This window comes from Nicotiana sylvestris, chromosome 6 (genome assembly GCF_000393655.2).
Source record: "Nicotiana sylvestris chromosome 6, ASM39365v2, whole genome shotgun sequence".
Classification (NCBI taxonomy): domain Eukaryota; kingdom Viridiplantae; phylum Streptophyta; class Magnoliopsida; order Solanales; family Solanaceae; genus Nicotiana; species Nicotiana sylvestris.
In genome coordinates this window covers 140,886,853-140,903,413 of record NC_091062.1, presented here as the reverse complement: position 1 = coordinate 140,903,413, position 16,561 = coordinate 140,886,853, and the positions used below count along the sequence as shown (strand labels likewise).

The 16,561-nt window shown below is 37.9% G+C and overlaps 2 protein-coding genes across 2 annotated transcripts; both read right to left on the bottom strand.

The window, feature by feature from the left end:
• Positions 1 to 517: 517 nt before the first annotated feature.
• LOC104230837 (uncharacterized) lies at positions 518 to 1,642 on the bottom strand. Its single transcript, XM_009783732.2, has one exon. The coding sequence runs from the start codon at positions 1,640 to 1,642 to the stop codon at positions 518 to 520; it is 1,125 nt and encodes a 374-aa protein (XP_009782034.2).
• Positions 1,643 to 6,034: 4,392 nt separating this feature from the next.
• Positions 6,035 to 6,460, bottom strand: LOC138871391 (uncharacterized). The gene has a single exon (XM_070149266.1). It carries the CDS (start codon positions 6,458 to 6,460, stop codon positions 6,035 to 6,037), a length of 426 nt encoding a protein of 141 aa, XP_070005367.1.
• Between the last annotated feature and the right edge of the window lie 10,101 nt (positions 6,461 to 16,561).

The following is a 16,561-nucleotide window of genomic DNA, read 5'->3' as shown; positions in this document are numbered from 1 at the left end:
ATATGATAGGGATAATAGAGGAGTATTAGTTGAAATGGACGATCTTTCACTTTAAGGAAATAAAAAGGAACTAAATGATTCATTTTTATAATGCATCAGTAAGTAAAAGTTATAAGCTGTCAATTCACAAATCTTTAATCAGATTTAAATGTGTGATGAAACCAAAATCAATCGAAAGTTGATTTAGTATTAATTTTACCAATAGAGTCTTTGTCTTCTTTTGTTCCACCTTCGGTAGCGGAGTAAGTTTTATTTTGTAAGCCTCAACATCCATTGCGAGAACTCTGTTGTAAAAGGTCAGAGATGGTTGCAAGTTGTTTGTTAGTATATTTAAACCATAAGAATTTATTGGTTCAAAGTAACTCAAAATAGTAACAACTAATGTTGATGAGATAACAGATAAGCATACCAATTGAAGTTGTCAACTATTATTTCTAAAGCTTATTTCCAATATGGTTTAGCAAAGACAGAAGCATGAGAAGCAAAAATGTTATGAGCTTTCAGATCAGATTTGCTTTCATACTCCAAGTAAATTACGGAAAACTTCTTTGTAAACTACATTTATTGCTTCATTTGAAATTTCTCCATCATCGTCATAAACCATAATCTTTAATCCCTTTCTTTTTGTAACCCGTGATAGAGCAACGTAAAGCTGCCCATGTGTGAAGACTGATTTCTTCAAATATAACCCAACATGAGATAAAGATTGTCCTTGACTTTTGTTTATAGTCATTGCAAAAGATACAACTATTGGAAATTGCCTTCGCTGGAACTTAAAAGGTATCCCTGCATCAGATGGAGTTAATGACATTCTCGGAATGAAGACTTTTTGTCCAACCATATTTCCCGATAAAACTTTTGCTTCGATAACCCGATTTCCGAGTCTAGTGATGATTAATCTTGTTCTATTACATAGCTTTGAAGATGGGACTATATTTCTCAATAACATCATTGGGACACCCACTTTCAAAGTGATAACATGATTTGGAATTCCAGAACACTTAATAGTGTTTAGGAATTCGGGTGTATGTACGTGTTCCAAACCTGTAAAAGCATCGTCTGACATGCAAATTGTATCGGAATTCAAAAATATTTTTGGTTGACTTTGGTTTAGTGAAACCATGTATTCTTTGATTGATTCAACCATATCAAGAGTGGGAGCAAGAATTCCTCTTTGTTGTAGGTATGTTATATCACTGCAATGACTTAAAAAATTTGGATATGTACTTTCCACAATCGCAAAAATTGGATCGCCACAATTATTTATGATAAGACCATCAGGGATGTGAACTTTTTCAATACCATCAACAGAATTTCCAATCATACCATCAACAATTGCTAAAATCCAATCAGAAAATTGTCTTAGATCATTCAAATGTGAATCCACCTGATTTCCTTCCAACCTCATAGTTTTTGTTGGCTTTAAGACATGACAGTGATTCCACAAATATGAAGAATTAAGGGCAGCATTAACAATATCTTGTCTCGTACCTTTTGGAATGACTGGAAGTATTTGTCTGAAGTCACCACCAAGAACAACCATTTTTCCTCCAAATGGTCGATCTAAATTGGATGCATCTTTAAATCTAAGAATATCTCTTAGAGTTCTGTCTAGAGCTTCAAAACAATATCTATGAATCATTGGTGCTTCATCCCAAATAATTAACTTTGTCTTGACAATCTATTTTGATAGAGGAGTATCTTGTTTGATATTACATGTTGAATCTTCAGTTGCATTGAGTGGGATTGCAAATCTCGAATGAGCTGTTCGACCTCCTGGTAACAAAAGAGATGCAATTCCACTGGACGCAATTGTTAACACAATGTCTCATTTAGATCTTATGGAAGAAGACAAAGTCCTCCAAATAAATGTCTTCCCAGTTCCTCCATGACCATATAAGAAGAAGAATCCACCTTTGTCCTCATGCAGTGCTGTGATAATTCTGTCATAAACTAACTTTTGCTCCACTGTCAATTTAACCAATAATTCTTCATGTTCCTTAGACAAAGAGCACCTATTATAACGCAATTCTTCACAGATGAGTCTATTGGTGTTATCAACTTCCTCTTCATTGAAAACCGGTCTTGGCATTGTTGGAAAATCATGTAACGTTCTTCCGCAACCTTTCAACAAATTTTCCAACTTTTGTAGACAACGATTCTTTAGTTCATCGTTTGTTAGCTCAGCCTCAAAAATAACAAAAGTATATAATTAATTTGTCACTCCCCGAACCTGGGCCTGGACGTAACACGGCACTCGGTGCCTGACTACATGTGACCGAGCGAACCAACTGGTTGGCTGAATCAACATGTGGTGTAACTATGAGCTAGAGGTAAATATAAAATATGATAATCTACTAAAGAGTCTGACTGAAATATCATAGATGCGGAAAATACTGAAAGGTCTGCAAGTATAAACAAGTAGCCGACAAGGCTAACACATGAAATCCTGCTAAGATCTGACTGACTGGGTTATAATCTACGAAGCCTCTAAAGAATACCGCAAATGCTAACTGTTTACAGGGACAAGGTCCCCGGTATACCTTATTAACTGAAATACTATAATGACTAAAACAAAAGAGAGACAAGGCCCCGGAAGACTGGGGCTCACCAATAGCTGATACGAGATGTCCTAGCAAGCAGAATCGTCAACCTGAAAATCGTTACCTGCATCGCGAGATGCAGGCCCCGGGCAAAAGGGACGCCAGTACATTTGAATTGTACTGGTATGTAAAATAGCTGAACAAAAGAACTGCCAACACTGAAACTGAAACTGAACTGCTAGCTGATAAACTGATAACTGGACAAGGAAGTAAGGATGTGAATGCTCCCTCTTCTGAATGATGAACAACCTGTTTATCTGAACATTAAACTGCGGCCTCAGGACCAATATGTGTATGTATATATATATATATATATATATGTGTGTGTGTGCAAAACTGCGGCCTCGGGGCCAAGTATACGTATACATAAGTGCGACCTCAGGTCCAAAATGCATAAAGCATAAACTGCGGCCTCAGGCCCAAAGATGCATAAAGTATAAACTGCGGCCTCAGGCCCAAAGATGCATAAAGCATAAACTGCGGCCTCAGGCCCAAATACAAGTGTTCAACATTCAGGGATTTAAAATCAAGAACTGAGAATCATACTGCAATATATGATAGTGAAATACTGAATCACATTGAGTTACATGATACTGGAATACTGCATCACACTGAGTTACATAATACTGGAATACTGAATAGGACTAGACTGAGACATGTATTCTTGAACTGATTGTGAACACTGAAACTTCAACTGTTTATGGCATACTGAGTAATCTATACTAAGACTCGGGGGCATCAAACCCAAGTCTATATTGAATACACACTGAGCTCACAACGTTCAGAATGAAAGTCATGAACGAGTTATGAAGCTAAAGAATAGAAGTTCTACAACGATTCAAGGAACTAGGCTTAACTATATTTCTGAGGCAATTGATACGTCATAAAAGAAACGTAATGTAGGGAGAATCATTAACATTTCCAAACATAGAGAGTTAGTCTCACATACCTCAATTTGCCCCTTAGTGATACTACAATGATCCACACTACTAAGAACCTTCAATCTACAACAACAACATCCAATGGAACCCAATATTAGTAATAAATTCCATAACTTATGCCATTTAGGCATATTATCAAACACCTTGTAGGCATAGATATTTACACCTCATAACTATAGTGTTGGTTCATCCAACTATCACCATTAACCAACAATTCATTCCACCATCATTCCTAACAAATTTATAACTTCCAACAACATATGTATGACCATCCATTCACACCCAACCAACAAATCCTATCAAATAATCACCTTTAAATCCCTACCATGGTCATGCATTTAAATTGGGAATTTATGACTTCCAATCACCATACCATAAGTTGTAATACTTGATTCATACTCATAATTCCATAATAACACCATATATGTAAGTCTAAGGGTGTAGGATTACCTCTTGTAGACCAAATCTTGAAAGACAACTTTGGGGTGTTCTTGAGATTTTGAAGAAATCCTATGAAACACAATCAAAATCGTGTTGTAACTAGTGATTGAGAAGTGAAATACCATGACAACACACTTAAAAACTCACCTTAGGTGTGCAATTGGATGCTTTGGTCGAGTTGGGGGTGTAGAGGAAGCCCTAAGCTTGAGAAATGACTCAATTTCTCTTATTTCCGGTCTTTAAGATATTTAAAACCTTCCAGATGCGAGAGCTCGCGCGCTTGTTCGCGCGCTGGAGGCAGAATACTCAGCAAAAACGCGCGACTTCGCGCGCGACTTCGCACTCTTGTTTGCGCTAGTGACACCTGCCTAGTAAAACAGTCATAACTTTCTGTATACACCTCCAAATGACAAACGGTTTGTTGAGTTGGAAACTAGACTCAAAGGGATTTAATTTGATAGGTCGTGCATCACAAAAATCATTATATACAGGTAGATATGCTCGCCCAAAATGAGGTCTTGTGCATACTCATTTGCAAATTTTCAGCTATAATGAAATTTTTTATCTTGGCTTGGACTTAAGCCTCTCCTTAGACCCCAAATCACCTATAATATTCCTCGTACACTTATTATCATAACCACTCAATTACCATCATGCTAATACTCGTTTAATGCATCCACAATCGATTCAAATTACGGGTTGTTACATTATCTCCCCCTTGGTATCATTCGTCCTCGAATGATGGTCCTGGCTGCAACTACGGCTATCTATGGTCATTAGCTGGGTGTTATGGAGATATTAGAATACTGAAATATTATGAATACATGTATATCGAACTGAACGAGCACGTGATCACTAAATACTAAGCTAAGTAAATATAGTAGGACATAGAGATTATAATATAAGACCTGAATGGAAAGGTTAATTACCTTCCACATTTTCCTTTTGCTCTTCAAAGAGATGGAGATATCTGGACTTCATGTCTTCCTCAGCTTCCCATGTAGCCTCTTCAACCTTTTGATTTCTCCAAAGCACTTTTACTGAAGCAATTTCCTTAGTTCTGAGCTTGCGGATTTGTCGATCAAGAATAGCCACTGGAATTTCCTCATAAGACAGGTTGTCCTTAACCCCTATAATCTCCGTAGGAACCACAAGTGATGGGTCTCCCATGACTTTCTTCAACATGGACACATGAAACACTGGGTGTACAACAGCTAGTTCTTGTGGTAATTCTAACTCATAAGCCACCTGTCCGATCCTTCGCAGGATTCTATATGGACCAATATAGCGGGGGCTAAGTTTCCCCTTCTTCCCAAGTCTCATAACGCCTTTCATGGGCGATACCTTCAGAAACACCCAATCATCAACTTGGAACTCTAAGTCTCTACGCCGTACGTCCGAATAGGACTTTTGGCGACTTTGAGCCGTCTTCAAATGCCTTTGTATCAAATTGACTTTCTCCATGGCCTGATAGACCAAATCGGGTCCTAACAACTCCGCTTTTCTGACTTCGAACCAACCAATTGGTGATCTACACCTTCGCCCATATAGAGCTTCGTACGGTGCCATCTTGATACTAGAATGATAACTGTTATTATAAGCAAACTCAATAAGAGCTAGATGATCGTCCCAATTACCTTTAAAATCAATAACACATGCCCTCAACATATCCTCAAGAGTCTGAATGGTGCGTTCCGCCTGGCCATCTGTCTGCAGATGAAAAGCGGTGCTGAGGTTCACCCTTGTACCCAATCCCTTCTGAAAGGATTTCCAAAAGTTTGTTGTGAACTGAGTACCACGATCTGAGATAATGGACAAAGGAGTCCCATGCAATCGGATAATTTCTTTGATATACAACTTGGCGTAATCCTCGGCCGAATCTGTAGTCTTCACTGGCAAGAAGTGAGCTGACTTGGTAAGTCGGTCTACAATCACCCAAATCAAATCATGCTTCCGGAACGAGCGAGGTAGACCTGTTATGAAGTCCATGTTTATCATCTCCCATTTCCAAATGGGAATTTCTATATTCTGAGTTAAACCGCCAGGTCTCTAGTGTTCGACTTTCACCTGCTGGCAATTTGGACACTTAGCCACGAAATCTGCTATATTCTTTTTCATATCATTCCACCAATAAACCTCCTTAAGATCATGATACATCTTTGTGGAACCTGGGTGAATAGAATACCTGGAATTGTGGGCTTCTGATATAATCCGCTCTCTGAGCCCATTTACGTCTGGAACGCATAGTCTGCCTCTGTATCTCAAGGTGCCATCATCTCCCCCTTGTTCAAAAACCATAGTCTTGTGTTTGTGAATTCCTTCCTTCAGCTGCAATAAATAGGGATCACTGAACTGTTTTTCTTTTACTTCGGCTACTAAGGAGGATTCAGCTCTGTTATGGAGAACAACGCCACCATCTTCGGAGTCCAAAAGTCGAACTCCTAGATTTGCTAAGTAGTTGACTTCCTTCATCATAGTTCACTGGTCTGCCTAAATATGAGCTAAACTGCCCATAGAACGCCGACTGAGAGCATCGACTACAACATTTGCTTTCCCCGGATGATAGAGGATATCAACATCATAATCCTTAAGTAATTCGAGCCACCTTCTCTGACGTAGATTTAATTCTCTTTGCTTGAATATGTACTGGAGACTCTTGTGATCTGGAAAAATATCAACATGTACCCCATACAAATAATGGCGCCAAATCTTAAGCGCGAACACCACAGTTGCTAATTCAAGGTCATGAGTCGGATAATTCTTCTTGTGAGCCTTGAGCTGTCTCGACGCGTAGGCTATGACTTTACCGTGCTGCATTAATACACACCCAAGACCAACCCCTGAAGCATCACAATAAACAACGAACCCTTCGGTTCCTTCTGGTAGTGTCAGGACTGGAGCTGAAGTCAATCTCTTCTTTAACTCCTCAAAACTTTTCTCGCACGTGTCCGACCATTGAAACTTGACTTTCTTCTGAGTTAATCTAGTCAAAGGGGACAAGATAGAAGAAAATCCCTCTACGAAACGCCTATAATATCCTGCTAGGCCCAAGAAACTTCTTATATCGGATACTGAGGTGGGTCTAGGCCAATTCTTCACTGCCTCTATTTTCTGAGAGTCCACCCTCACGCCTTCCCCTGAGATGATATGGCCCAAAAATGCTACTGATTTTAACCAGAATTCACACTTAGAAAATTTGGCATATAGCTTGTGATCCTGCAGTGTCTGCAATACAATTCTGAGATGTTCGGCATGGTCAGTCTCGCTACGGGAATAAATCAAGATGTCATCAATAAACACGATAACAAACAAATCAAGATAAGGCTTGAAGACCCTATTCATAAGGTCCATGAAAGCTGCTGGTGCATTCGTTAAACCGAATGACATTACCAAAAATTCAAAATGCCCATATCGAGTCCTAAAAGTTGTTTTTGGAATATCAACTTCCTTAACCTTCAACTGATGGTATCCCGATCTGAGGTCAATCTTGGAATAACACTGGGCACCCTGAAGTTGATCAAATAAATCATCTATTCTGGGAAGAGGGTACTTGTTCTTGATGGTGACTTTATTCAACTGATGATAGTCAATGCACATGTGCAACGACCCATCCTTCTTTCGGACAAACAAGACCGGTGCGCCCCAATGTGAGACACTTGGACTTATAAATCCCTTATCTAGAAGGTCTTTCAACTGGACTTTTAACTCTTTCAACTCTGCTGGAGCCATTCTGTAAGGCGGAATAGATATTGGCTTAGTGCCTGGAAGTAGATCAATTCCAAAGTCAATCTCTCTATCGGGAGGAATTCCAGGGAGATCTTTGGGAAACACTTCTGGAAACTCATTTACAATTGGTACCGACTGGAGAGTGGGGATCTGAGCATCTGCATCCTTAACTCGAACCAGGTGATAGATATATCCCTTGGAGATAATCTTTCTGGCTTTAAGATAGGAAATAAACCTACCCCTAGGTGCTACTGCATCACCCTTCCATTCTAAGACTAGTTCACCGGGAAATTCAAAACTTACTATTTTGGTTCTACAACCCACTTTGGCATAACATGACTCTAACCAATCCATGCCCATGATCACATCGAAGTCTAACATCTCCAATTCTACTAAGTCTGCTACAGTAAGACGATGATGCACTTTAACTGGACATCCCTTATAGATATACCTTGCTATAACTGATTCTCCAACTAGAGTGGACACTTCAAAGGGTTCACACAACTTTTCTGGTTCTATCCCAAATTTCTTTGCAATATATGGGGTTACATAAGATAGGGTGGATCCCGGATCTATAAGAGCATAGGCATCAAAAGTGAATATTGTTAGCATACCTGTGACAACATCTCCACGAGCCTCTGTATCCTGACGGTCTGCCAGTGCATACAAGCGGTTTCGACCACCGCCTGCATTATTAGATTTTGTTGCACCGCGCCCTTGTTGGGCCTGAGAGTTGTGATGGGCTGCTGAATTAGTGGACTGAGCTGCGTTGCCTCCATTGTTCTATTTTGCCGATGGACAATCCCTCAAGAAGTGGACCTGCTAACCTCACCCAAAGCAACCATTTGTGCCCAAACGACACAACCCTGGGTGCCTCTTACCACACGTGTTGCAAATAGGGTAACCAGGGACTCTGTAGCCCATACTAGCCTGTGATTGTGAGTCTGCTGTTGTGAAATTCTGGTTTTTCTTGTTAAACTTCAACCTTGGAACCGGTGCACTAGCTAAAGATGGAGCAGGTCCTGATTTTGATTTCTTGAAAAACTGGCGATTGCCTCCTGCTTGAGATCCCCCATGGTTGAAATTTCCTGCAGACTTAGCTCTCTTGCTAAATTCCCTCTCCTTCTCTCTCCGTAGCCGCTCTTCTTCCTTCAACCTGTCTTCGTTCCCTTGAACAAAGGCAACCATCTTAGTGATGGTCATGTCATTATTCTGAGCAGCTATATTAGCATCAGCAAACAAATCATCTGAAAGCCCCAACACAAACCGCCTAACTCTGTCCCTCATATCACGTACCATTTCCGGAGCATACTTGGCCAGAGAGACGAATTTGAGGTAGTACTCATTCACACTTATATCATTCTGTCTAAGTCTCTCAAACTCCAAAGCCTTAGCTTCCAATACCTCAATGGGTAGAAAGTGCTCGAGGAACGCATCTGCAAAATATTTCCAAGTCGCAGGATCTGCATCCTCCCCCGGGGACTCTTCCCATGTTTCATACCACGTGTTGGCAACATCCTTCAGTTGGTACGCAGCCAGCTCTGCTGCCTCAGTGTCTGTAGCATGCATCACTCGAAATATTTTCTAAACCTCATCAATGAAGTTTTGCGGATCCTCATCCTTTTTAGACCCTGTAAAAACGGGAGGTTTCATGTTGAGGAATTCCCTAGACCTGAAACTACCTGTCTTATAAACCTCACTTGTTCCCTGCCTTTGAGCCTGATTAACAACAATCTGGGTGAGCAACTGGATAGCTCCCCTGATATCCATGTCTGAAGCACTGGGCACTGAGCCCGATGCAACCCCTTGGGCTGGAATGTCCTCCTCCTGAGTAGTATTAGTTGTGGCCCCCTGGCTAGTAGCTGAGTCCCTCCTGGTGTACTTTCTTTTTGCAGGCATTTTTCTGAAATATGCAATTCGCACGGGTTAGAAAGATTCCTGAAAGCAAAGCTCTAACTGCACGATCTAGAGTATGAAAGAATTGGAACAATCCTAGATGTCTTAGTGGTCAACTACTTACATGTGTGGCGCGCACACACACATAAAAGAGACCCCACTAGACACGGCTTCGTAGACTTCCTAGGACTCTTGAACTTGGGGCTCTGATACCAAACTTTGTCACGCCCCGAACCTGGGCCTGGACGTAACACGACACTCGGTGCCTGACTACATGTGACCGAGCAAACCAACTGGCTGGCTGAATCAACATGTGGTGTAACTATGAGCTAGAGGTAAATATAAAACATGATAATCTACTAAAGAGTCTTACTGAAATATCATAGATGCGGAAAATACTGAAAGGTCTGCAAGTATAAACAAGTAGACGACAAGGCTAACACATGAAATCCTGCTAAGATCTGACTGACTGAGTTATAGTCTACGAAGCCTCTAAAGAATACTGCAAATGCTAATTGTTTACCGGGACAAGGTCCCCGGTATACCTTATTAACTGAAATACTATAATGACTAAAACAAAAGAGCGACAAGGCCCCGGAAGACTGGGGCTCACCAATAGCTGATACGAGATGTCCTAGCAAGCAGAATCGTCAACCTGAAAATCGTTACCTGCATCGCGCGATGCAGGCCCCGGGCAAAAGGGACGTCAGTACATTTGAATTGTACTGGTATGTAAAATAGCTGAACAAAAAAACTGTCAACACTGAAACTGAAACTGAACTGCTAGCTGATAAACTGATAACTGGACAAGGAAGTAAGGATGTGAATGCTCCCTCTTCTGAATGATGAACAACCTGTTTATCTGAACATTAAACTGCGGCCTCAGGCCCAATATTTATGTATATATATATATATATATATATGTGCACAACTGCGGCCTCGGGCCCAAGTATACGTATACATAAGTGCGACCTCGGGTCCAAAATGCATAAAGCATAAACTGCGGCCTCAGGCCCAAAGATGCATAAAGCATAAACTGCGGCCTCAGGCCCAAAGATGCATAAAGCATAAACTGCGGCCTCAGGCCCAAATACAAGTGTTCAACATTCAGGGATTTAAAATCAAGAACTGAGAATCATAATGCAATATATGATAGTGAAATATTGAATCACATTGAGTTACATGATACTGGAATACTGCATCACACTGAGTTACATAATACTGGAATACTGAATAGAACTAGACTGAGACATGTATTCTTGAACTGATTGTGAACACTGAAACTTTAACTGTTTATGACATACTGAGTAATCTATACTAAGACTCGGGGGAATCAAACTCAAGTCTATATTGAATACACACTGAGCTCACAACGTTCAGAATGAAAGTCATGAACGAGTTATGAAGCTAAAGAATAGAAGTTCTACAACGATTCAAGGAACTAGGCTTAACTATATTTCTGAGGCAATTGATACGTCATAAAAGAAACGTAATGTAGGGAGAATCATTAATATTCTCAAACATAGAGAGTTAGCCTCACATACCTCAATTTGCCCCTTAGTGATACTACAATGATCCACACTACTAAGAACCTTCAATCTACAACAACAACATCCAATGGAACCCAATATTAGTAATAAATTCCATAACTTATGCCATTTAGGCATATTATCAAACACCTTGTAGGCATAGATATTTACACCTCATAACTATAGTGTTGGTTCATCCAACTATCACCATTAACCAACAATTCATTCCACCATCATTCCTAACAAATTTATAACTTCCAACAACATATGTATGACCATCCATTCACACCCAACCAACAAATCCTATCAAATAATCACCTTTAAATCCCTACCATGGTCATGCATTTAAATTGGGAATTTATGACTTCCAATCACCATACCATAAGTTGTAATACTTGATTCATACTCATAATTCCATAATAACACCATATATGTAAGTCTAAGGGTGTAGGATTACCTCTTGTAGATCAAATCTTGAAAGACAACTTTTGGGGTGTTCTTGAGATTTTGAAGAAATCCTATGATACACAATCAAAATCATGTTGTAACTAGTGATTGAGAAGTGAAATCACCATGACAACACACTTAAAAACTCACCTTAAGTGTGCAATTGGATGCCTTGGTCGAGTTGGGGGTGTAGAGGAAGCCCTAAGCTTGAGAAATGACTCAATTTCTCTTATTTCCGGTCTTTAAGATATTTAAAACCTTCCAGACGCGCAAGCTTGCGCGCTGGAGGCAGAATACTCAGCAAAAACGCCCGACTTCGCGCGCGACTTCGCACTCTTGTTCGCGCTAGTGACACCTGCCTAGTAAAATGGTCATAACTTTCTGTATACACCTCCAAATGACGAACGGTTTGTTGCGTTGGAAACTAGACTCAAAGGGATTTAATTTAATAGGTTGTGAATCACACAACTCATTATATACAGGTAGATATGCTCGCCCAAAATGAGGTCTTGTGCATACTCATTTGCAAATTTTCAGCTATAATGAAAATTTTCAACTTGGCTTGGACTTAAGCCTTTCCTTAGACCCCAAATTACCTATAATATGCCTCGTACACTTATTATCATAACCACTCAATTACCATCACGCTAATACTCGTTTAATGCATCCACAACCGATTCAAATTACGGGTTGTTACATAATTAATTAATCATAAAAATATAAAGTTGTCATGAGTCATATCAAGATAAGAGCAAAATAACTTCCTTCAGAAATAGTAAAAGCAAATTAATGTTATTTTACTTCATTGGAAGGCTACATCGATTATGTATCCAATAAAATATATTAATAATTAATCGGTCATAATTTGCAAGCCTAAATCTAGCATCGTAGATTAGACTAAGATTTAATTTGTATGCACCAATAATGTAAAACTATTTTAACAAATATATAATATTAAAATTTGAAATAGAAGGTCGAATTTCATACCTGGATTATCCAATATTCTTCTTTCTTCATGTAAGATATCATCTGATAATAAAATCCATGTTGCCTCCCAAACATATTCTGGCCGTGATATTGAATTTGATAATAGTAACATAGCAAATAACTGCCTAAGATATGATGGGATTCCCCAGTTACTTGCCTCCTTTATGGCATCCACATACTCTTTGTCATCATCTAATAAACCCAGTGCATAACATGCATCTCTAAAAGCTAAATGTTCATGATTGTCGATTCTGCGTAAATCCTCATAACACTTAGGTCCTTTAATGACATTCAACAACATTCGAAGGTAATATTGCTCTCCACTTCCAGGTGGTACAAAGAATATTCTCCCTATTGAAAATATAGAATTTCTTTTTTTTTTCCACTTTTTTAGTTTTTTATTCCACACAAACTTAAGAGGAAATTCTGCATAAGTTAATTCTCTTGCTTATTCATATGTATTATTTGCCTCAAACCAGCTTAAAAACTATGATTCCTTTACACTTGGTCTATTGGCAATATCATCAATTGAATCATCATCAGAGAAAATAATTGTTTGTTCATTTGGTAGATGAAAGGAAAGTCTTTCTACCGAAGGTTCTCTATGGTGAATTGAAAATTTAAAAATTTTCCAAGTAGCTTCACACGGTGATATGTATCGACAATCATAATACATTGTTATTTCATCAATAGCGGTGAGTCTTCCTCATGCACACTTTGAGAAAAAGCTGTTGTCACACGATCATGACCCTTATTAACGTACTTAAATAAGTACTTGATTGATCGAGATTGATTGCATCATTCAACATTTATATGTGCGCCATACTTCAATAATAAATATCTATTGTGTGGCACCACGTACCTGTTATCCAATTCAATACCTTCTTTCTGGATAGTTCTACCATTGTCCTTTCTTTTATAAATAGGATATCCATCTTCATCGATTGTGGTATTTTCTACAAACTTTTTTGGAAAGTGTTTTGTACTTCTACCATTACGCATGCAAGGAGACGATTTTCTAGCAGAACCACACGGGCCATGCATCATGAAATTCTTCACGACCTTATAATAATACGGATCGACCGATTCATCTGGTATTTCTGCTGAAATTATTTGATCTATATCTCCAACATTTGGATATTTATTATGAAGAAAGAGCAATATGTGTGCATGAGGCAACCCCCGCTTTTGGAATTCTATACTATATATCACTGCAAAAAATAATAATTTGCGATTGGGGTAAGTGGTTGTAATTTATATGTAAAACAAAATGCTTTATTAAATCAGATTATAATTCTGATAAGAATTTATTATAAAAGATTAATTCTATACCTGATTTAACTGCTCCAATAATTTATTTCTCTTTCATATCCTTTATTAAACGATCCAATTTGATTTTGAACACCCTAGATAAAATGTCTGGGCGATCTTCTGGTTGCAAGCCCTTGCTCTTTACCAATCTACTAATCTCAGGCCACTTTGGGTTGCAAGTAAATGTGATGAATAGATTTGGATATCCAGCCCACTTGCAGATTGCCATAGCATCTTGATAATTTTAAATCATGTATCTTGCACCCCCTGTGAAGCTGGATGAAAGAATTACCCTTTTACCTTGAGAAGAAGGATTTATCTCTCCATGTAAAACTGCATTTTCTAATCCTTTATACATATGAGCTCGCAATTGTTTTTGATGAGTTCTAATATACTTCAACCTAGACGATTCAACCATTGTAAATCCATCGACCAAGAACTGTTGAAATAATCTTCTTGAGTTCACAATTGTTGGTACTTCGCCATTCCTTTCTTGAATTTTGTATGCGAAATATTCACGCATGCTAACAAAATGCCTTCCTCCACTTGATTCGTCATTTCCATTTAAAGGAATGTCTTCTCTATAATCATCTTCACCAAATGGAAACAATAAAGGATACTGAAGACCTAAATAGGCAGCATTCAACTCATTTATCCTTTGTAGATGTCTAGATTGGATTTCAACGATGATGTCTCGGTCACATCTAGATACATCAAAATCTCCAACTACCAAAGCAGCAACCTCTGAAATTATTGATAAGTTGTATCTTCTTCCATCATAGTTCCATTTTTCTATCAATCTGAGTCTAAAATTGGAGTGAGTATCTTACTGAAATTTGTCTCTGACCATTCTAAATGACTTTGTCAAAACATTCTGCTCATCAAGCATTTGTTTCAGATCTTGAACAATTTCAGCATGAAGTTGGTTTATTCTTTCACCACGACTGCATAAAAATAGGTTTTATAAAATTGATCTAAGTTTTTTTGTTAGATTATTCATGTAAATATAAATTTAGAATAATTGAATACTAACCCCAATGCATGAATTCTATTCTGAACTTCGTTTTCTTTGTCGTATATATATAATTGTGCAAACTTGGGGTGGATCCTTCGGGAGGCAATAAACTCCAGATTTGATGATAGTTTTGTCCAGATAATTTGAATGTTCTTGGCCCCTTTGTTTGATTAACAGAAGCATCAACTTTTCCTCCCATTGAGGTAAATGAAAACATTGAGTTATAACTTCTAATATTATCTCTGAAATGGTTACTTTTTTGACCTAGATAAAAGTATTTGTTGGTGAATCAATATTTGTTCATATATTGAAGATACTATTGAAGTATGGTAAAAGTAGATTTTCTTGTTACCTGATCCGAATAATAAGTGTTTTAAAATTGTGGGAGGTTCTTTTAGCTTTGGTAGGTGTATCTTTCCATGATTACAACACAAAGAGAACTCTGGTTATTTAGCTCTGACTTTCTTGTTGATTCTTTCTTCGTACCAGAAGTAAGCACCACAATGTTCACATTCATATGTAGGATCGCCTATATCCCAGTACTCTATGAATAAAAGAAGCAAATGTAAGATTAATGTCAAGATGTTATGTTATGGTATGCCTACTTATTGTATATACATATAGAAATAATAAATATGCATACCTTCATTTTCAATAATTGCATATCCAACATCAGGCTCTAAATATTATTAAAATCATATTAAGTTAGCCATATAAATTGAAAAGGCGGACATGAATGAATCATTGTTTGTGTTAAGATAAACATACCTTCATACTCGTCTTCATCTTCAGTTGCATCATTATTTTTTGCGATTGTTTTCACGTATTATTACGTTAAGTATTTAATCAAACTACCATTATTTTGAATATTAGTATAAATGTAGTTTATTTGTGTAATTTAATAGCTAAAAAGTTTATTCATTAAAAACATACTTGGTACATCACCATCAATATTGACATCCTCAAGTTCTAATAATAAGTTATAATAAAATGCCGTTAGTATATATAAACGATTCATGTTATATAAATAATTTTATTTATAATAAGAACATTGCAGTAGGGGTAGCTCATTTAAATCTGGTAGAAGATAATTTCTCTGCACATTTGAAGGTGACAAACCAAATTGAAAATGTTTCTCTTGAGGTAAATTTGGATATCGTGCCTGAGATTGAGACGATGAAGCGTGTGCACAACACTCTAAAAGTGTATAATGTTATCATGTGAAATGTTGGCGATTTGTTATGTCTGTTAAAGGTTGTGTTGCCTTTTCTTTTCCAAAAGCATCCCCTCTGATAGTAGCAGGACAAATAAAGTCTGTAAACCATAAAACATACAAATCAACCAACTAAAAGAAGTGGAATAAAATATCAGCAAGATGACATTAAACTAATATTGGCTAATACAGCCATTCATGACACCCATAAGGGACTGACTGTAAAATTGCAGTAAATGAATGCCTAAAATCTATAATTGAATAACTTTGATTTTATAAACATATCTACTAATTTTCTAGCCAAACCTTTCTCTCCACAAGTACATATCCACAAATTAAATTAAATGTCGTTGCATTTGTAGGCTTTATTTTCTCAATCATCTCATGAACTAATCTCCAGATTATCTTGAATTCCTAATACTCTGCAAAAATATTCATTATAAGACGGTACT

Bases quoted from the DNA above. Each gene is read 5' to 3' on its own strand.
- LOC104230837 (XM_009783732.2), bottom strand. From the start codon at position 1,642: ATGATTCATAGATATTGTTTTGAAGCTCTAGACAGAACTCTAAGAGAT.
- LOC138871391 (XM_070149266.1), bottom strand. From the start codon at position 6,460: ATGATGAAGGAAGTCAACTACTTAGCAAATCTAGGAGTTCGACTTTTG.